Raw genomic sequence first — 22,679 nt, 5'->3', positions numbered from 1 at the left:
TTTATTCATTTCTTAATACAATTAATGTCGAAAATATATTGAAAATTGACAAATACATTCATTTCAATAATTTAATAATATAATTAACTAATAATTTATATTAGAGTGGAAAACTTTTGTAGCTAGAGCTCTTTTCTATTAGCATAGCATTTGCAATTTTATGTTAATAAATAATAATAATAATTAAATGCAATATTCTTTTTTATAATTTAACATTTTATACAAATCAATAATGTTAAAATTTAACCAAACGGCGAAATTGATTTGAACGCAATTCGCCTTTAAGGGATGCCTCTATATATCATTGTGGTCGGTTACATTAACAGTTTACCCTAAACACCTGAATGATCAAAAATATCCAACAGATGTCGCAACAAACTTTGACAACCCACCAAACTATACTTGTCTCTTTTTGCCTTGTTGCTTTTTGCAAAATTCAATTTTTGTGTTTACCGGCGCGAACACGTACAAGCCGATGCCAGTTTTCTGAATTAAATTTGATTGTGTTGTTGAACGAGAAGGTGGTGCGCTTGTGAGGAAAGAAAAAAAACATAAAACTTAAAGAGCAAAAAGAACTTGCACAAGAAGAAATTAATAATTAATACAAATTATCCCTTTATCAAATTTAATTAAAAAATGTGAGTATATTGGATTTTTTTCCCTTAATTTTATTGAATTTTTATGTTATTTATTCCAACTGTACAATTTATCCAAAATAATTTAAAGAGAGTTTTAAAATTTAATAATGGCGTTTATTTTGGAATCGGCGTCATTTTCTTTCGCGATTTTTTTTTGCAGATTCTCCCCCAGTTCAAAGTTTCTGCTAAAAGCCATAAATTTTACTAATTTTTTCTCAATAATTGCATATTTTTTGAATTTTTTTTTTGCAATAAATTAATTTTCATTGCGATTTGTGCAAAACTTTGGCGCCAATTTTCATTTTTCCATTCGCAAAAAAAGGAATACTGATTCCTTTTTTTTTTTCTTTTCACTGCATTCTCCTGTTCCCAGTACCAGTAGTGTAGAGAAAATAATGGAAGATAATTTAATATGGGTGTCAATGATGCGTAGATTTTATTATTTTTGTTCTGGACGTGAACAGAAGAAGAAAAATGTATATTTTTTTGGAAGATGGATTAAATTGTTCAATTTAATTCAAATTGAAGGGTAGAAAGAAGAACAAAGGTCGTCGGCAATTGTTAAATCGGTCGGGTAAATAGGGTGCATCAGCCTGCGTTGCGTCGCGTCGGTGAGTGTTTTTCTACTTCTTTTTTCGTACATATGCCTTCGCGTTCATTGTTTGGATGTTTTCTGTTGACCCGTATTTTCGAAAAATAACTGCCTATTCGATGTCGGGATGTGTTGTGTATGTGCGTTGGTTTGGTGTTTTGTGGTGCGCTTGGGTAGAAGTAGCAGAAAATTAAGCGCTAGAATGGTTGTTGTACCTATGGAGTGGAGTGATACCAGATCAGACAAGATTTTGCAAATCGCATAAGATTTATGTTTTTTACTTGTCCATAGCTTCATAATTGATTTTAAGAAAAAAAAAGAAAATAGTTGTTTTAGGTTCTTAATAATATCATTTACAAATTTATTTAATCTATTAATTCATTATTGTACGAAAACAATAAATGTTTTGATTTCTGTTTATTCTGAAAGTAAGAAAAAAATCAATGAATTCTGTTCTTTGTTACTGAATTTCTTGTTTTGCGTTTACTTTGTATATTCTACTCGGCGCCAATTGTTTGTTTATACAAAAGATATTTGGCGGGAAAATTTGTAACGAATTCCTGAATTGAAATTGGGAAACATTTCATTCCGGAAATGATGAACAATCACGTGATTACTTACTTTTGTAAAAAGTCTGCATTAACTTCCCGCCGCATAGGGTCATGTCCCCAGTAATCGAACACTCAGTGGTTCGCTGTAAAGCAATCTTGAATTCTAAGAGAACCGTTGAACATAATATCTACATTGTGTTAATTGAAATAGCTCCTCAAACCCAAAAAGTTTACATAAAATAGAAGCTTTTTTCAATAAATTCAAAAGATATTTTGTAAGAAAATCAAAACTGAAAAATAAGTCAATTTCCCAGTAATCGAACACTTAGATCCTGAAGTCGAACGAGACACGAGAGGTTTCCTGAATTCGAACACAAGATTTTTCTGGTGATGAAGAAAAATCTTTCAACAATAAAGAAACGCATTTGTTCAGTTTTTGGTATAAACTAACTAAATAATAGTTAAGTTTTAATTTAATTCAATTTGATTGAAACAGAAACATAAAAAAAATAAAAGAAAAACATACAAACATAAATAAATATCAGTTCATTCTTCAAAAATAAATAATATAAATAAATATAAATTAAATAAACATTATCAGTCTTTAACTTTACGAACAAAAATTACAAACGAAGTCTTCATTTTGGGCATCTATAAATTTCATGTTGCAAAGATGAGTGCATGCTAGATGGAACCATTTGCTGCACGCATCACAGCCGATATTTTTTAGGCCATCTTCTTCTGCGTCTGTATCTAGCTTATCTTCGCACAAACCGCAAGAATGCTTCCGTCTTGTTTTATGTTCAAATTTCTTGTTTCGTTTGGTTTTTTGTATGGCAAGTTTCTCATTTTTAAGTTTCATCCTCAATTCCTTTCTAGCGTCGATATCGTTTTTTCGTTTTTGTTTTATTTTTTCTTGCTTTGCATAAAATTCTCTCCACTTTCTAGAAGAAATAGACATTGGTGGTCTACTCCCAGGCAGTACTTCATTTCCTCGTTTTGTTCTTACAGGGTTTGGGTATTTTAAATGTTTATCAAAACTGGAACAAGGGCTACTTAGAGTACCTACTACATTCTGACCTAACTTGGAAGACTCATGCTTAGACTTTGGTGTTTCAGGTGTTTCCTTCAAATCATTTAAGAAGTTCTGTTCGTTAGAATCAGGAGATGCAACAGGCTGATAAAGTGGATCCAATACTTCACCTAAAACAAAAGCTAGGACTTCAACTAATAAACAAAAATATACCTAGAAAAACCTACCTATATCGTCAGAAACATGTTCTTCGACTAAAATTTGGTCGATCGCTTCTTGAAGTTCGTCACTGTCTATATTTGAAAAGCTAGTATGCATAGGAGACTTGTTGAATTCTGATATTCCAGGTTCAATGTTTGTATTTGTTGTTTCTATAGGATTATAATTAATGTCATCCAAAACGATATGATCTTCAAGATCTTGGAACGAGTCAAACGTTACTTATTTATTTATTTATTTATTTATTTATCTACGATACGAAAATATCAACAGATTTGAAAAAATATAACAAGAACAAAGTAAAATAAATTATAAATATAATGTATGTACATATAAGCAAAAGCAAAAATAAATAATTAAGTTAAAAATCAACATATTTGAGAGAATTTTTTAAAGTTTCTCTGGACATGCAAAATATATCAACATCTTCATTGGCAATATTAAACAGATTGATACTACGAGAAATAGGCTCCCGCTGACCATACAAGGTAGAGTGGCGCTCAGCATACAACAATTCTCTTGATCTTAATGATCTTGACGGTGCATAAACATTCATTAAAAAAAGTAAATTATCACATTTTATTGAAAAACATAAAATATCACGTATAAAAATAACACTAAAAACCTTCCTTCGCTTTTCAAGAGTTTCAAAACCCAACAACAAACATTTAGAAGTATAGCTCAAAGAGACATTAACAGGTAAAACAAAATTTCTCAAAGCAAATCTCAAAAAAACATTTCTGCACTCTTTCAATTCTGTTAACTTTTTTTACTGTAGTAGGAAACCAAACAATGCTGCAATACTCAAGGACAGGTCGGACTAAGGAACAATAAAGAGACTTCACCGTATAAGGATCTTTAAAATCAGAGGAATTTCTTTTAATAAATCCTAAAAGGGAATTAGCTTTTGAAACTATGCAGTCAACATGGCGCTCAAAACAAAGTTTGGAATCAAAAACTACACCAAGATCTTTTATTTCAAATACCCTTAATAGTTTAATGTCATTCATTAAATAATCCGACAAAATTGGATGCAAAATGCGATTATAAGTCATTACAGCACATTTGTCATAATTAAGCACAAGGTCATTAGTAATACACCAATCATGAAATCTATTAAGTTCATTTTGGAAGGCAAAACAATCGTTAATAGATTTTATTTCTTTGAAGATTTTTATGTCATCAGCAAATATAAGAACATGACAATTATGAAAAACACTTACAAGATCATTAATGTACAATAAAAACAAAGAAGGACCCAAATGGCTTCCTTCTGGTACACCCGACAAAGCTAAGATTTCCTTAGAACGATAGTTGCCTATGTAGACAATCTGTTTTCTTCCTAATAAATAAGACTCAAACCATTTTAAAACTAAGCCATCAAAACCATAAGCTTTAAGTTTTGCTAACAAAATATTCAAGTTAGTTCTGCTGAACGCTTTTACAAAATCTGTGTAGCACACATCAACCTGTGCACCGGATTCCATAACAGATGAACAAAAATGGGTAAACTCAACTAAATTTGTGCACGTTGATCGACCTTTATAAAACCCGTGTTGAAATTCAGAAATAGAATTACCAATTATGTAAACAATTTTTTGGTGCATAAGTTTGTCCAAAAGTTTGGGCACTACTGGCATATGGCAAATAGGCCTATAATTAATAACCAAATCCTTCATTCCAGATTTGAATAGAGGAATTATACATGAAGTCTTCCATTCATCTAAATAAGTTCCTGTTGAAAGGGATTTATTAAAAATTATTTGTAAAGGCAGACTTAAGACGGAAGCGCATGATTTTAAAACAATTGGGTAAATCCCAAGCAAATCTGGAAAAGTTGTAGGCTTAAGCTCTTTAAGCGCAGTAAAAACTTCATCAAATTCAACAAACATGGAACAACAATCTGTTATGGGTGCTAAATTACATGGAAAACATGAAAACGAATTAGACGAACTATAAATTTTTTGAAAATGACTAGCAAACATGTCAACTATTTCATTTGAATTTGTTGATGAAACTCCATTATATTCCATGCGATCAGGAAAACCAACACTGCTTCGCTTATCATTTACAAATCTCCAAAAGGCCTTAGGATTACGCTTTAAATTTTGTTCAATTGACTGGCAATAGGAACTATACAAAAATTTAGATAAAAACAGAAATTCTTTTCTAAGTCGACAGAAAAATTCATAGTCCGAGGGCAAATTAGAAGTTTTAAATTTTTTATGGGCTTTTGTTTTCGCATTTTTGAGTTTTAATAAACGTGCATTATACCAAGGTGGATGATTATTTACTCTTTTTAATAATTTAGGCACATATAGATTTAAACCTTCAAAATAAATATCCAAGAAGATGTTGAAACATTCACTTAATGTCTTGTATTTCAGTTTACATTCCCAATTAATAGAGTCAAAAAAGCGATTTAATGAAGATAAGTTATTACAATTAAATTTAAAGATAAAACTTTCATTATCATTAAAATTACAAATATTATTAAAATTAAAGTTTTGAAAACTTATTTGCATAGCCTTGTGATGAACAGAGTTTGATAATAAAGGGGAACATTCAAATAATTTAGATTTTAAATCTTCATTAACAAACAAAAGGTCCAAAAGTCTATTTAATGAATTATAAATACAATTTATTTGCTTAAGGCCGAGAGAAAATAAACTATCAATTACAATTATTTCAGACTCAGAATTTATTCGACTAGGTAACATTTTATCATCATTTAATTTACGTTCCCAATAAATATCACCTAAATTAAAGTCACCAAGAATACATACATTTAAATCATTATATTGAGAAAGAATAGATTCAATATTAAAGATATGCTTGTTGAAGACATTCGCAGATGATTGAGGTGGAATGTAGCTTAAAAAAAGTAGCAGGTCTTTTGATGCAGCCACATGTATCCTGATACAGAGTTGTTCGATGTTGACAACATTTTCTTCCAACACAACATCCAAGTTAACAGCATAAGCCCGAATTGGACGGCGAACAGCCACAAGTATACCCCCTCCGCGACTTTTAGAGATGTCAAACCGATCAAGACGAAAAATTGAAAATATGTTGACATCAAATATTTCGCTTGTATTGATGTGAGCATGAAGCCAGGTTTCAACAAAAACAAATACATCATATTCATTATTTGAATCTATTGCAAAAAAGAGCTCTCTTAGTTTCGAAGAGAACCCACCCATGTTTTGATAATAAATGCAGAGATACTTATTTTTATTGATGACGGCGGCGGTAGCTGCAGCGGCGGTGGTAGATGTAGGCTGAGAAAAAGAACTTGCAGTTTTATTTGAGTCTATGTTCGAAAGTCTCTCCGAGTCGCAAATAAGTTTTTTGTTGCGACGAAATTCTCTCACATAAACCTGTTTTGGCCAATTACTAGCAGTAAAAACTTCATTGGCAAAATCTTCTGGCACTCCAATTTTAAAAGTTATGTATTCCAGAGATGCAGGGTCAATGTCTTTTTTAATAAGCTTAAAGCACTTAACATCAGGTTTATTTATTTTAAGTTTGTTTGAGACATAATCTATTACAGATTCACATGATGTGGAATTTGAGAATTTAGACACATGAAACCATTTAAGTTGAGGGAGAGAGATAACATTCATATTGCTCTCCATCTCATCAATCCCAACAACACTATTTTTCTGCTGTTTATTATGTAAGTCTCTCTTATTTTTAGTTAGATTTTGCATATCACTAGTTTTGTTTGGGCAAGAGTTTACATGTTTTGATGCACAATTTCTTGAAGAACCACTTTCCGTAATATCAGATGCCGAATTATCGTTTAGGTGTTTGTTTAATGTACAAGGCGACTCGGCATGCATCGGCAAAGGTGGGACTATAATAGTTTTATCACTTTCTATTACTACCGGTAAGGAAGGAACAGGGGAGCTCTTTTGATTAAGAGATAACTCTTCAAGTTTTAGTTTAAGAGAGTCAACAACAGAAAAAAGCGCACCAAATTGAATAAACAGATCGCGAAGGGAAAGTTTAGCACAATCAGAGCAATGGAATTGAATTTTCGAGTTAGGTTTTAATAGATCTTTATAAGTATCTTCGGAAATCTCAGCACACAACTTATGATATGCATTTCCACACATTAAACCGCACTTTACACCTTCATCTTTTAAAATATTAGAGCATCCAAAGCATCTAAGACTCGGTTTTAAGTTAGCCATTCTGAAAACACAACCTCGCTCTTCAACAACTCTTCGACTTCACCACTTGGTTGTTTTTCGCCGGTTGATTTATTAAAGATAATTCCGGTTCAAAAGTTTCAGATGATTCACTGTTCTTTTTGGTATCTAATACAATTTTCAGCAAAAGTTCAAAGTTAAAATCATTTCTTAGCAGTTCAGTCTTCAGAGAAGACAATACTTCAATAGTTGCGTCATACTTTTGAATAGTAGTTTCAGCTTTCCCTTTGTCGAACAGGGTATCTGCGGTGACTTGCTCAATGCTTTCTATTGTATTTTGTATGCATTTGCTATAGTCTACGGCATTGGGATTAAATGGGTAAATTCCACATTTTCTGAAAGAGTTTCGGACAATTTCTGAACGATCTTTTTTATCCAGAACCATTTTGAGTACTTGGCAAAAATTGGTTTTAGTGATGGACTTATTTAAGTTTTCAGGTCTACTCTGCCATTCCCGCACTGATGATTTGTAGTCACTTTTAAGACCTTTAAATGCTCCAACATCTGCGGGCTGCATGATGTGTGTTGTGTTATGAGGAAGCGAATAGAATAAGGCCATTGACAAATGTGATTTATGACCGTCAACTAAAAGAAGAACAGGTCTTTCTATATTATTTTGACTAAGCCATCCGATGAAATCATTAGCTACATATTCGTAGAAGGTCTCCGATCTCATCCATCCTGTCTCTGACCGACCAATTATCCAGTCTTCTGGCATATTTGCCACAAGTTTTGATGGTGGGTTTCGAAGGTATGGGAACACGATTTCAGGAGGTAAAGTAACTCCATTGGCACTAAATACTAAAAGAACAGTCAAATTTTCCTTTTCATTCGAGGATTTAATGTCGTATACATTTTTGAATCCCTTTGGACCTATAACTTTTCCGGTCTTTATAGCCAAACTAAAAGAAGTTTCGTCTCCATTGTAAATCCGATTAGGATCATTTAAAATATCAAAGGCATTAATTTCCAATAAATAGTTTTTTAGGTCAAGGAACCATTTGCGAATACTTTCTTCTGTTTTTAGTTATGGATTCCGAGACTCTTAAACTAAGCTCTTTATGTCGCTTTAGGAAGTTGTAATACCACTTTTTACCCGGTCTGTCGTCCTTAAACGGAGTGGTTCGCTTTTCGTCCCTATCAATTTTTTGAACAACATCTAACAGCTCATTTATTTTTTGTGGAAACCCGCACTTGGCAATATTTATGAGCCATTCTACAATTTGTTTTCCTCATTTTCTGTTAAAACGGTAGACGGACCCATTCGTTTAAGCCCATCTTCACTCCTGCCTTTAATTTTATCGTAAAGTGTTGTAATGGGTACACCAAACTCCCTACTCGCTGTTCGGAAGCTGATCTTTTCTTCACGAATTTTTCGTAATGCGCTTGATAAAGAAGCTTCAGTATAATTTTGATATTTTCTTTTCATTTCGTCTTTAAATAGTTTTAAAATTAAATGTTAATAAGTTTCTTCATAAATGAAAATATTAAAACTGTTCGAACAAAGGAAACTAAAATCCTATAAATCCTTGATTCGAACAGTTAGAAAAAAGCTGTTCGAATTTTGGCCTCAGAGATTCTACTGTCTTATTTTATCGAAAAAGATTAAACTCACATGATTTCCTTCAATATTCGAAGTTTCAACGAAAGAAAACTTTTTGAGGGGATTTTCCCTTATTCGAACACTAGCTTTCGAACAGGCACCTGGTGAAGATTTCGGTTCCTTTGTTCGAACAGTGAAAAATGTACTATTATTTATTGAATTTTAATATAAAACTTTAACTTAAATATAGGCTATTCCTATTAGGTTTAAAATTAAGTTAAAACATTAAGAGATCAGTACTTACAAAAATGTTGCCTTAAAATATACTTTATCACACACTACTCAACAGTTCGTTTTAAACACCAAAACCGCGAACTACAACTCACTATGAAATCGTTACACAAACAGCCATTTGTAAGGGATTTGTCTTTTGTTGGATAGGTTGCCAGCTGATGAAGTTGTAGGGGGATACCCGAAAAAGGATTTTGCGTTTGAAGAAGTTTAAAATATGTTATATAATATAGTTTGAGCGGTTTTTTTCTAAAAGTGTTCGATTACTGGGAGTGTTCGAAATTAGGCGACCCTACCCTATGCCTTGTGTTGAGCATGATGCCGGTTTTTTTTTTTATTGTAAAGGGTGATTTTTTTGAGGTTAGGATTTTCATGCATTAGTATTTGACAGATCACGCGGGATTTCAGACATGGTGTCAAAGAGAAAAATGCTATCAATAATTGTACTTAAACCCTAAAATTTGTAAGAAAAAAAAAATCGTAATAATCCATAACCACCTAATTTTAATATAATTCCAGCTAAAATTATTGATCCAGCTACTTGACATTTCATCATGAATAGACTTACTAACGAGCAACGCTTGCAAATCGTTGAATTTTATTACCAAAAGCAGTGTTCGGTTCGAAATGTGTTTCGCGCTTTACGTCCGATTTATGGTCTACATAATCGACCAAGTGAGCAAACAATTAATGCGATTGTGACCAAGTTTCGCAATCAGTCTACTTTATTGAACGATAAACCAAAAACACGAAAGCGTACAGTGCGTACAGAAGAGAATATTGCGTCTGTTACTAAGAGTGTTGCTGAAGACCGTGAAATGTCGATTCGTCGCCGTTCGCAGCAATTGGGTTTGTGTTATTCGACCACATGGAAGATTTTACGCAAAGATCTTGGTGGGTTTTGTCGTGGAGTTTTCTTTTTTTGTTCAATGTCAACAAAATATTCGCAAACATTTTTTTAAGGAGCTCAAAAAAACGAACTAATTTTAGAGAACATATTTACAAAAAAAGAAGAAAATGTCAGTTTCATCATTTGTTGTAATTTTAAAACACTAAATATTTTATATACAGTGCTCCACAAAAGTCTACGTACAGCTATGAATTATTGAAAAAAAACCGCTGTTATTCACAAACGATGAGGGATAAAATTTTTTGGAAGGTACACTTGTGCTCATATAATTAAGCCACTCAAATTGAAATTCGGACTTAGTTCAAAATAAAGTATTTATTTGCTTCACTAACTAAACTTTTATGTACATATAAATATTTAATTATTTTTAATTCATAATATACAAATTTTTCAACATCTTATAATTCAGGGCAGTTTTAGTGTAAAACTGTTAAGATTTCCCCAACCCAAGTGGACATATAATTAAGACATCTGGTTTCGTGTATATAGCGTTTAAAACCACTTTTTACCTTTAGTATTTTGTTGGAAATCCTCTTTGTCGTATAACTTCTGCACATCTCTTTGACATTATACCGACTAGCGCTGCGCATTGAGAAGGAGTAATTTTATTCCACTCTTGTTGGATTATTTCTCAAAGAGAGGCCTTATTCATGGGTTTTCGGGCGGCGACAGACCTTTTTATAATACCCCATAGATTTTCTATGGGGTTTAAAACTGGACTTTGAGCAGGCCACTCCAGAACTCTAATAGAATTCGATTCAAACCAAGATTTTACGACCCTAGAGCAATGCTTAGGGTCGTTATCTTGTTGAAATATCCAGGCGAGAGGCAAATTATCGGCATAATCCCTGTTCAAATGAGTGTCCAGGATGTCTTTATACATTTCCCCAGTCATTTTGCCATTGATCTGTATAATAGGACCAACCCCAGATGAGGTAAAGCATCCCCAAACCATCACCGATGAACCGCCGTGCTTAACCGTCTTTTTTGTGTATTTGGGATCCAATTCTTTTAATGGAGGGCGTCTGACATACGGTCTTCCATCGTGTCCAAACACGTTAAACTTGGATTCATCACTCCATACGATTAAATTTCAAAAACGCAGGCTCTCATGAAGATGTTCTCTCGCAAAACGAAGTCTTCGTTTGATGTTTTTTTTGACACGTTTGGTTTTCGTCTCGCGATGCGTCCATTCAAGTTGTTTTCCTTCAATCGTCTTCTTACAGTTTGTGAGGATATTTTAACATTGAAATCCGTCTCCATTTGGGCTCTAATTTGTACTGACGTCATGAAAGGATCGGTTTTGCTGAGCCTAGTCATGATTCTATCCTCAGCAGGAGTGGTTTTACGTGGCTTTTTGCGTGTTGAATCCTCAAAAGTTTGCTTGTTTCTATAATATTGAATCGCGTTTCTTACTTTACCACGAGAAAAACCTAAGATTTGGGTTACTTTCATAACGTTTTGGTGGATTTGAAAGCATTCCCAGATGATTTTTCTCTCACATGAAGTAGAGCTTTTATTTTTGCCCATTTTAGTTAAAGTTTACTAAGAATAAGCTAACAGTTAATTTAATTAGATTTTAATAAAAAATTGGTTACGGTAATAATGAAATTACCTGTAATAAATGAAATGGCTTAATTATTTGAGCACTTGCCTTACGAAGCTATCACAAACAACTGCAAGCGATTAAAGAACTAATTCATTTTCTTCTTGATTTGGCAAGTGTTTTTCTTACAAGGATAACGGTAGTTAGTAACCGTTAAACAAAAGAGATAAAAAGTGATATAGGAAAAAAAAATTGAGAAAAACGTGTTCGTTGGTTTTGTGGCTTAATTTAGTGAGCACAAGTGTATATTTCAATTAAACAATATTCTAGGTTTTGATTATTTATAACATAAATAAACAAAATATTCTTTATTCAGAAATAAACAAATTGAAACAAAAAAAAGTTTAAAAATTATCCACAAAAGTTTGCGTACTGCTGTAAAAAAAAGTTAGAAAAAAAAAACAAAAATAATTATTCTTCTTTATCACTTTTGGTGTTAGTATTTCGTCGGATATCCTTTCAGCTATGACCTCTCTTAAGCGGTTTTGCTGGACCCTACAAGTTTTTCTGTGTAAGAACTGCTTATGTTATTCCATTCAGATAATAAGGCTTCTTTTAACTGAGGTTTATTTCGGATATCGTGGATGCGGATCTTCCTTTCTAAAGCATACCATAGGTTTTCAATGGGGTTTATATCTGGACTCTGTGGTGGGGTTCGTAGCAAGTGGGGATTGTTGTATGCCAGCCACATACGTGTATTATGTGCGGTGTGTTTGGGGCCGTTGTCTAGCTGGAAATAGTAGCAATACCCAAAATTTCGGCACTTGTTTTTAAATTTCGTTTCAGGATGTCAATATAAACATATTGATTCATGATCCCTTCGGTTATTTTTTGATAGTGCACTTAGGATTAAGAGCATCGTTTGGTTTTCGCCACACCCTCAAACGACCGTCAGACCCAAAAATGTTATATTTCGACTCGTCGGTAAATAAAACTTTTCGCCAGAAGTCCGGAGACTTGTTTACATACTCCTTTGCGAATGAGAGTCGTTTGTGTCTGTTGATCTTATTGACAAATGGTTTTTTTCTTGGTGTGCATGACTTCAACCCCCCTTGAACTATTAATCTTCTTACCGTTTCTGGGTGCACTTTGATGTTGTTATGTTTTTTAAGTTGTACGCTTACCGAGTTAGCCGTTGTGAAGGGATCTTGGTCCACCATCCGCTTTATAATACGCTTATCTCTTACAGAGAGCTTCGATGATCGGCCAGATCTTAGTTTTGATTAAACTTTTCCCGTGTTTTTGTAGCGATTTATGGTCGTTTGGATCGTTGACCGGCTTCTTGAAGTTATTTTTGATATTTCTGAGTAGGACTTTTTTTCTTTTAAGTTCAAATCAATAATTAACTACCGCTCACTTAAACTTAACTCTTTATTACCCATTTTATAGTTTTTTTGCGAAAAAAAAAATTACAAACAACTATTTTCCACACGTGATAAGCACTAACAAAGCCCGAAGAAACAAACCTGTTTTGCTAAAAAATGAACGGTTACTTAAATAGAATGTAATGCAAGTATAAAACATTCTGTACGCATACTTTTGTGAAAGGTTTTCAAAGCTTTTTCGTTGTTTTATTTTTTGTATTTCAATTGAGAATATTTAGTTTATTAATATTAGTGTATATCAAAACCTTGAATATTGTTTAATTGAAATATACCTTTCAAAAATTTGTATCACTCATCGTTTGTGAATAACTGCGGTTTTTTTTTAATGATTCATCGTTGTACGTAGACTTTTGTGGAGCACTGTGCAACGTAAATGATGCAGTACATTTATATTTTGAAAAATTCAAATAACGTGAAAAACAATTAACAAAAAGTAAGAACGATTTTTAATATTTTGTGGGGAATCTTTTTTATTTAATCACCGATTCCAGCCTCTTTGGGATTGAACAAATGAGGTTTTTGGTGTAATCGGAAGATATCTTGTTCCACTCTTCCAAAAATGGCTTCTTAAGGTATCCACTGCTTTTTATTTGGTGTTTTCTTATTTCGCGCTCTAGCTTAGACCATAGATTTTCAATCGTATTCAAATCTGGGGAATGTGCTGGTGGTTGCATGACATGTGGGCAGTTCCAAATCAACCAATTTCGAACAAGTGCATACTTATGTGTAGGATTATTGTCTTTTGGTACATCCGAAAACTTCCCCCTATGTTCGGTGGCACTTTGGTTTAAATTTTGCTTTAATATGTCTAAGTACATATTTTTGTCCATATTGCCTCCGATGAAAACCAGGTTACCGACACCAGCTGATGACATACAGCCCCACACCATAACGTGACCCTCCACCGTGTTTTACCGTCACACGCAAATTCTTCGCCTGGAGCTCTGTATTTGGTTGCCTCTAAACGTACGCTCTGCCATCCGACCCATGAAGGTTAAATTTACTTTCATCCGTGAAAATCACACTTTTCCAGAATGATTCGTCTTTGCTTAAATGCTCGCGAGAAAATTTGACCCTGCTAATTTTATTCTTAGGGCAAATGAAAGGCTTCTCTTACGGGCACTCCTGCCATTGAAATTGGATTCTCGAAAAATTCTTATTGTTGACTGCTCTTTTTATTTAAATAATTTTCAGCTTCTTGGGCTAGCTTTGGTGCGCTTGAAAAGGTTCACTCTTTACTTTTCTCAAAATCCACCGACACGGTCACTAACAGAAAAAAATTTATTTGGGGCTTCTTTCTTTTGTACCATTTCCGCGATTTTTTGACTTATGCCTTCTGTAAAGTGCTTAATTATAAATTCACGAGTTTCGATGCCCATGTCGAACAAAACAACTCGCGTGTCCGGAAATGATGGTAGTTGATTTGAACTGAATAAATAAAGCTTGTTTTTAGTTTTTGAAGACTTACTGCGGTAATTTTTTGCAGTTTTTGTTGAGTGCACCATTAAAGCTGTGGGATTGTTTTCTCAGAGTGTTAAGATATTTGTCCTTTTCTTGAGAACATACATTCTTGTTGTTTGTCCTATTTGGTTGTAGTCTTAAGCGATTTTTTTTAGCTTTTAACAGAAACAAATTGAGTGCATCATTTAAGCTGAGAGCCACTGTAGACTATCAAACTTATATTCGTACAGCAGCTAACAACTTGTTTTTTTTCGGATTTGTCAAGAACTACTAATGATTTTAATTTACAGTACGTTCTCGATTTTCGCAACAACTGAGTTTTTATATTATCGACGCGGTAATCGCAACTCTTCAAAAACAATTGGCTCGATAAGTGCAACTTTTGTTTTTATATGCATATCCTTACTTACACAGGTTCTTTGCTTTTTTTTTGTTTTTTTTTTCTGTTACATTTACATTTTGTGTCAGCAGTTATTTTACCGCTACTTTTGAGTAATGGGTTCGATGAAGTTGTATCTACAATGCAAAATATTGCTTCCCGGCAGACGGAGTGACTTTGAACTTCTCCGGGGGGTGTGTTCCTTTTTTATGCCACTGCATGGACTCTTGTTTGCTTTCAGGGTCATAGTGGTGAACCCATATTTCGCCCCCAGTAACAATCCGATGCATAACACCGTCCGCGTTCTCACTACACATCTCCAAAAGCTCTCTACAGCATGCGATTCTCACTTTTTTCTGAGGCGCTGTGAGCATTCGTGGCACCCACCTTGCACTGACCTTTGAAAGGTTAAGATGGTCATGAAGGATGGTGTGAATGATACCAGTCGAAAGCTTGGTGATCTCTGCCATCACTTTCACCTTTATTCGGGCATCCTCGAGAACAAGTTTTTCGACTTCTTTGATGCTTTCTCCCGTACATGCACTAGCCGGGGCGCCGGAGAAATTTAATTACAGAGCGATGCTCATTTTTCACCATCATCGTCTTAGTTGCCATTATGATTCTGTTTAAATAGAGATTTAACGGTAAATAATAATCACATTCATATGAAATTTTACATGAATGCACTAAAATAATAGTACTACTTGATAAATAAGTCAATTTATATATACATATAACCACAGCTTCACCCCTTTACCGAGAATATATTGAACGCCCCTCGTATATAAGGATATTGAACAAGAAAGAAATAAGAAGATATGATTTTAAAGATATACGTTCAATATGATACAAAAAAAATTAAAAGTGGTTTATTGAACAAAGGTGATACACAAAATGGTCAGAAAAGTGGTTTATTGAACAAAACAGTTCTCCATAACTTCAAAACTAAATGATAGAAAGAAACGGTTTGCGCCAATTGTAAGAGCACCCACGAATTATAAAAACTGCATTTCTAACTCGATTTCGTTGAAAATGGTCTATTGAACAAGATAGAACGAACAAGATAGAAGTGACGACTTTACTAACTAACTAGTTGGCTTGATCAAAATGAACGTTCAAAGAAAGTCTGATCCTACCCCATTCATTCAAAACAAAGTTTCTAGCGACCCGACGCTCATACACTGCCGGTCAAAAGTTTGAGACCACCTCTGAAATTTGAGAAATATCGAGTTTAAACCCCTAAAGTGAAGTTTTAGGAAAAAAGTTAATATGTGAAAAAAGTGAAGAGCATGTCTAGTTGTAAATGATAGAAAAATATTAACTAGTTTTGTACTAAACATAAATTATTTATTAAAATAAAAAACAATAAAAGCTCTAAATTGAGTTTTCATTAAAAAACCCTCCTAAATTCAATAATTTTATTTTTACAATTCTGGGCAATCTTCTTACAAGGTTTTGTATTTTTTCTTGTGGAATATTATTCCAGCAATTTTATAGAGTTTCCCAAAGTGCAGATTCCGATGTTATGTGGTGATTCCGGACATTCCCGTCTGTTCCGGTTAATATCTGGAAACTGTGGTGGCCATACCATTACTTTTAAAATTTCCTCATCTTCTTTTTGTTTCAGGTATCTCCAACAAAGTTTTGAAGTGTGTTTTGGGTCATTGTCTTGCTGATATACAAAACCTGCACCGATTAATCGGAGTCCAGATACCAAAACGTGGTCTTCCAATATCGTTTTATAAACTTTTTTATCCATTCTTCCGATCACCCGTGTTAGATCTCCTACTCCATTGAAGGAAAAACATCCCCACTCGATTACTGAACCGCCTCCGTGCTTTACAGTTGGGACCAAACAGTCTGGTAGCATCTTCTGTTCAGCACTGCTCCTGATGTACACTTTGCGGTTTGAGCCAAATATCTCGAACATGGACTCATCGCCTTATAAGACTCTGTTGAAGTCTTCATCTGTCCAATCCTTATGGGTTTTGGCCCATTCCAACCGTTTGATCTTGTTTTGGGGTCGTAGAAGTGGTTTCCGCACTGCAAAGCGCCCAGAAAGTCCAGCATGCCTTAGCCTTCGTTGTATCGTTGATACAGATAATGGTTCTTCCCGGATTTCATTGATCTCGGCGCGTATTTATGGTTCTGTTTTCATCATAGAACGCTTGCTTATGGTGATGATATGCAGATCTTCGGTTTTCGTCGTAACTCTAGCATGTCCTGACCTCGGTTTATCCTTAAAACCGGCGCGCCGGTACTAGAGTAACGCTGTATGGTCCTGTGAACTGCTCCTTTGGATATCTTCAGTTTGTGGCGATTTCTCTTTGCGAATAGCCTTTTTCAATAAGGGTCATAATGGCAGATCGAGTTTCAATAGTTTATTCCTTAACTTTTCCCATAATGAGCACTTGTTTACTGAAGAAGATCACAGTCTCAAATAAATTTAAATTTGATCAAACCGAGCATAACGAGTAAATACAAAATTCTGAATATGGAGGTATTCAAATTTTACATTTTTTTACCCTTTAATATTACCGCAGTCATAAAAAAAATTCCAAACTGAATGTAAAAAGTCATAAAAAATAAAAACTATGGGAAATCCAAATAGATGCCAAAAACCCAATACTATTTTTTTGTTTACCTTTTTTTTTACAAAATTCCTCATAATTTACAGAAAAGGATTAATATGTGGTCTCAAAATTTTGACCGGTAGTGTATATGTATACAAAATTGAGCATTTATAGGAGATTGAAAAATTGTTGACATTTTCAAATTTCGTCCATGGAAAAACTTTACATTTAAATGTTTGTACATCTTCTAAGTCGCACAATTTCAAATCTATTTTGAATCATTACCAAATGAAAATTTATCTCCGTTTTTCTAAATACAAGTACAGTGGAATCTCGCTAACTTGAACACCTACGAAACGAGGCCTGTTTAAGTTACTGGATTGTTCAAGTAACTGGAAAAAATAAAAAAGTCTTCGTTTTTATACGTTTTCATTATATTATTTTAAATGTTAGTAATTGACACAAAACACAATTGTATTTAAACCAACTTGGGAAAAAAATTTGTTATTTTACATTGCTTAGTTTTCTGCAAAACATTTTTTAGCGCACTTTCTCTGAGGTTTTGGAGTACTGTAAATTCAGATGATGTTCTGTTATTTTGACTGGCCCAATTGATCACTTTATCGATTGATTCGATGGCTTCGGTGTCAGTTACAATGTTTTGCACCATTATAACATCACCCGGGTCAGATTCATTTTCCGAATCGATGTCTTCATCTTCAACACCATCAGGAACATCTTCATCGCGAAACCATTCGTTTACTTTTTCTTCGGTGTAATGCTGTTGGATTGAAAAATAAAAGTTTGTTCATTAGGTACCTACTGTTTTGTACTTAAAGTCAAGAAATGTTACCTGATTATTGTCTATTTGTTCGAGCAAATGTATCAAGGGTGCTTCTTCCCCATCTGCAATCAAGTTTTCCCTCCAGCGTTCTCTGAGAGTAGATAATGGGACATCATCTTCGTCGTTAAAGAAACTGTTATCGACATCATTAAAAATGGGGTTCCAGCATTTTTCAAGAATTTGAGAAGTTACTTGATCCCTCGATTTTGACATCAATGTAATGGCTTGGCGCAAATTGAAGTTCTTTAGGGCAGAAACTATATCTTCATTTTTGTTGGCAATGACCAACGACAGCAAGTTTGACTTATAATGCAGCTTAGTAATTCTTATGCCATTCTGATCCATCGGCTGAACTAACGCAGTGACATTCGGTGGTAAGAACATTGTGCAAATGTCTCCGTTAAGATACCTTAACTCTTCTGCTGATGGATGGCATGGAGCATTGTCTATAATCAGAAGTGCCTTAAGTGGGAGATTTTGTTCTTCGCAGTGTTTCTTTACTTGAATTACAAAGCTCTTGAAAAACCATTCCTTGAAAATGTATTTTGTCATCCATGCATTCATAGAACTTTTGTATTCTATTGGCATTTCAAAATTTTTAAGACACCGTGGATTTTTTGACTTACCAATGATCATAGGAACGAGTTTGTGGGTACCTGTGGCGTTAGAACCGAGGAGTAAAGTCACTCTTTGCTTAGGAATTTTTCCTCCAAATGCACTTTTTTCATTAAACGACTACATAGGTTTTTTTGGGCAACAACTTCCAAAACAGTGCAGTTTCATCAACGTTGTAAATTTGTTGTGTTGTCAGTTGAAGAACGGCGATTTTATCTTCAAGTTTTTTTTTTGAATGGCTCAATAGGTCCTGGATCAGCAGCTAATTTTTCTCCACTAATAGTAAGCAATCGAATACCGAATCTTCTCTTCCATTTCTGAAACCACCCAGAACTAGCATTGAAAAAGCTACCTTCTTGACTCTTATACTTTATAAACAACTGTTTGGCTTTCTCTCTTAAAATGTTTCCGCTTATCGGAACATTTCTTTTGCGCTGATTCAGGAACCATTTGTAAAGGATTCTTTCCATTTTTGGATGCTCAGCTTTTTTAATTGTGCACATTTTACCTGGTCCAGAAAAAGTATTCGCGATCCTTGCTGTGATTTGTTTCTCATTGCGCTTTATATTGCATATGGTACCTTTTGAAACACTAAATTCCTTTGCATAAACCGTAACGCTTTTTCCTTTCTTTATTTGTTCAATAATTGCTGCCTTTTGTTTAAATGTCAACATTCTAATTTTTGTCCTTTTGTTAAACCCATTTTAAATCTTTAAACAACTTAAACTTTAAACTTAATTTCCAAACACGCACTTCAAAATATTGCACAAAATTTACTGGAAAATTTTATTATCACGTTCCTGCTTGCACAAAACTTGCAAAATAAATAAAATCTTAAACACATACAAAAAGCAAATTCCGGAAATTTCCCTTGGATGAGGAGCAATGAGGAAATTCAAACTCCTGTTGATATAAAATTTATTTGTTCAAGTTATAGAGTCCAAAATTTCTTAATTATTCAAGTTATAGAGTCAGCAATAAAAAAGTTTAAGGTAAAGAGCTTTACAAATTGCCTGTTCAAGCTACAGAACACATAAAAGGGAAAATATCATGTTCAAGTTATTGGACTGTTTAAGTTACCGTATGTTCAAGTTAGCGAGAGTCCACTGTACTAACTGCTAATGATCAATGGTATCGGCATTGGGTTTGATTCACTCACCGTCTTGTTGTCGCCCTCAAAAGGTGCTGTACAATTACAAGAATGATTTCAAAAGTGTGTTTTCTTTTACCTTTTGTTATATTTTTAAATCCCGTTCGTTGAACGTTAATATGTATTAAAAGTTGTACATATATATATATATTAAATTGTTTTTTTTTTTTTCAATTATTAAATAACTGTAAACTATTCTTTAACATTATTTTATAATTTGCTTTGCAGAATATAAAATGGCTGATACTGAAGTTAAGAGGAAAGGACGACCAAAGAAGAGGGAATCCGAAGCTGAAGTAAGTCAACATTAATTTACGAGTTAACCAATAAATATTTATTTTGTATCATATTTGTTATTAATTTCTAGGCACCAGCAAAATCCCCACCAAAAAAGGCTGCTATAAGCAATGGTGATGATGCGGCAGTTCCTGCTAAACGAGGTCGGGGGCGTCCACCCAAGGCTGTTACAAAAGCATCAAAAAAACCCCCGCCAGTACCTGGTAGAGGGCGTGGTCGTCCGCCAAGCAAACCTGCAGCAGCTGCAAGCAAAAAGAAAGAAACCTCAGATGAAGAGGAGGACGAGGAAGAAGAGGAGAAGAAGGAGTCTTCTGAGGCCGAAGCCGAAGATTCATCTTAAACATTTTTTTTTTTAAATTAACACAAAAACAAATTTAAACTAAACAAACCAACATCCAGCACTACAACATACCACAACACTAAAACATAAAAATAATAAATTAAACATTTAAAAAAGAAAAAAACAGAATTATTTTCAAATTTACATTTTTGTTTGCTTCTTTTTCATTTTTTTTTTTTATTATTTTGTAATTTTGTATTATTTTATTTTTAATTTACTTGCTTTCGGAAGTGTACATGAATGTTTATTTTTTGTTTTCTTTTAATTTTATCTTTTTAAGTGTCGCATCAATTTTTGTATTGAAACGTGGAATTTCTTTTTTTTGCTAAAATATAATAAAAAAAAAATAAAACATAATGTTAAATTAATGTTAGATAAAATGAAGTAAAAAAAGAAATATTATGTAAGCGTCGTATACATTATCGTGTAAACAACTTGATTACAAATAATAAAGTTTGATTTACTTTCAATGTAAATTCTTTAAAAGTTTATTTCATGGTTTTGTCCGAAATGTATGGTAGTCAATAGTAAATTTCCGCTTAACTTGTTTTAGTTGAGTGTGACTTTGAATGTTTACTAAAATTTTACTCCACATTGGAACGATATTTGAAAATTGTGTATCATCAAAGGAGAAAATTTGTGCTGCAAATGGTTATAATAAGCGTAGACTACCATTTATAGGGGCCTGATTATGACGTTAATGGCGGATCGTTTTCAATTCGACTCGCGTTGTATTTCCTTGTTAACGAATAGTTCTTCCGATTTTCCAGTGGTTTGACTTTCTTCCTATATTCCAGTGATTTGACAGCTTTCCACAAATTTTGTGTTGTTTTGATTAAATTTGTGGTGAATTATTCAATGAATAATATTAAATTTTGTTGTGGATTATGAATAAATTATAAAAACTTGAAATAAAGCGAACTCACATTTTTATATAATAACAATCAAAAAAGAATCCACAACATCGAACAGTGAATAGAATAAAACACTTTCGCCTGCGAATCCGCCAAAAAAAAGGTCGACTAGCAAACAAACCTTATGACGCACCGCTCAAAAAGCAATTTTTCAAAATGTAGATTTGAGAAGTAATTTTTTTCCTAGCTGTAGTTATATACCCATGGAATAGTGTACCGTTTTTTTTTTTTTTTTTTTATGCACACACTTCGCCACAACATCAGTTGAAAGTCATCGATCGTAAGCTTGCACTGTGCATCAGTTGATTTGTGTGATAATTACCTTCGCTAATTAATTAAGTTTATATTGTTTTTTGATATTGATAACAAAGTTTTTTGTTATGGAGGGTTCATCTGCAGGTATGTTCTTTATTATAAAGCTGTTTTGATGAATATTTAAGCTTTTATTTAAAAGAAAATGAATTTATTTTAAAATCTATGCAAAAGGGCAGTTTTTTTTAAGTTTTTTTTTTATTGTGGACCTTTTGTTATATTATTCGGTGTTATTCGATAACGTTTTTTGTATCAGCTATTAGAGAAAGGTGTCAAGAAGCAAAAACAAAACAAAAATGCTGCCCATATCTGCCCCTCGAGATTGTATCGTCCCTGATAAGTGTCTAGTCTAATAAAAATAAAAAAAGCTACTTATTACAAAATTAATTCTTTTCCTTGAAGGATCATCTGGCTTGTGCATTTTAACAAAAAAACAGTTGTATGATGTTATTAATGAGTGTAGTGAGAATGATTTTGATGCAAAATTAGATCATCTTCAGAGCTATTTACTCAATAAAGCGTCTTGCACGGAGGAAAAACTTAAAGATTTTAGACTTAAAATTGGACGTTTAAGGTATTTAATTTAATTGAACTTTATTTGTATATGCAATTTCAACTTTAAATTTCCTAAATTGTATTAAGGTATGAATTTAAGTCAAGATGGTTAGGTTCACAACGGACAAATGATAGATTTAAAAAAAAAATGAAGTTTGGCTTCAGGGAGTTTTTGAGGTACCAATTTCGCTTGGACGTGGCCGGCCGTCTAAACCTTTTACAGAGCTTAGCGTACAGAGCTAGAGAAGAAGAAC

General features: G+C 33.4%; 1 protein-coding gene across 1 annotated transcript; it reads left to right on the top strand.

Annotated features, from left to right (window-relative positions):
* Window positions 1–479: 479 nt before the first annotated feature.
* LOC129940543 (uncharacterized) lies at window positions 480–21,120 on the top strand. The gene is made up of 3 exons (XM_056048918.1): window positions 480–638; window positions 20,236–20,303; window positions 20,375–21,120. Exons 2-3 carry the CDS (start codon window positions 20,244–20,246, stop codon window positions 20,642–20,644), a joined length of 330 nt encoding a protein of 109 aa, XP_055904893.1. The 5' UTR covers window positions 480–638; window positions 20,236–20,243; the 3' UTR covers window positions 20,645–21,120.
* Window positions 21,121–22,679: the final 1,559 nt, after the last annotated feature.

This window comes from Eupeodes corollae, chromosome 1 (genome assembly GCF_945859685.1).
Source record: "Eupeodes corollae chromosome 1, idEupCoro1.1, whole genome shotgun sequence".
NCBI classification, from domain to species: domain Eukaryota; kingdom Metazoa; phylum Arthropoda; class Insecta; order Diptera; family Syrphidae; genus Eupeodes; species Eupeodes corollae.
Note: the sequence above shows the minus strand (reverse complement) of the source record. Positions and strands in the feature narration are given on the sequence as shown.

Excerpts from the sequence above, each read along its gene's own strand:
- LOC129940543 (XM_056048918.1), top strand. The coding sequence starts at position 20,244 with ATGGCTGATACTGAAGTTAAGAGGAAAGGACGACCAAAGAAGAGGGAA. Across the intron at positions 20,304-20,374 it reads AGAGGGAATCCGAAGCTGAA|GCACCAGCAAAATCCCCACC; the intron begins GTAAGTCAACAT and ends ATTAATTTCTAG.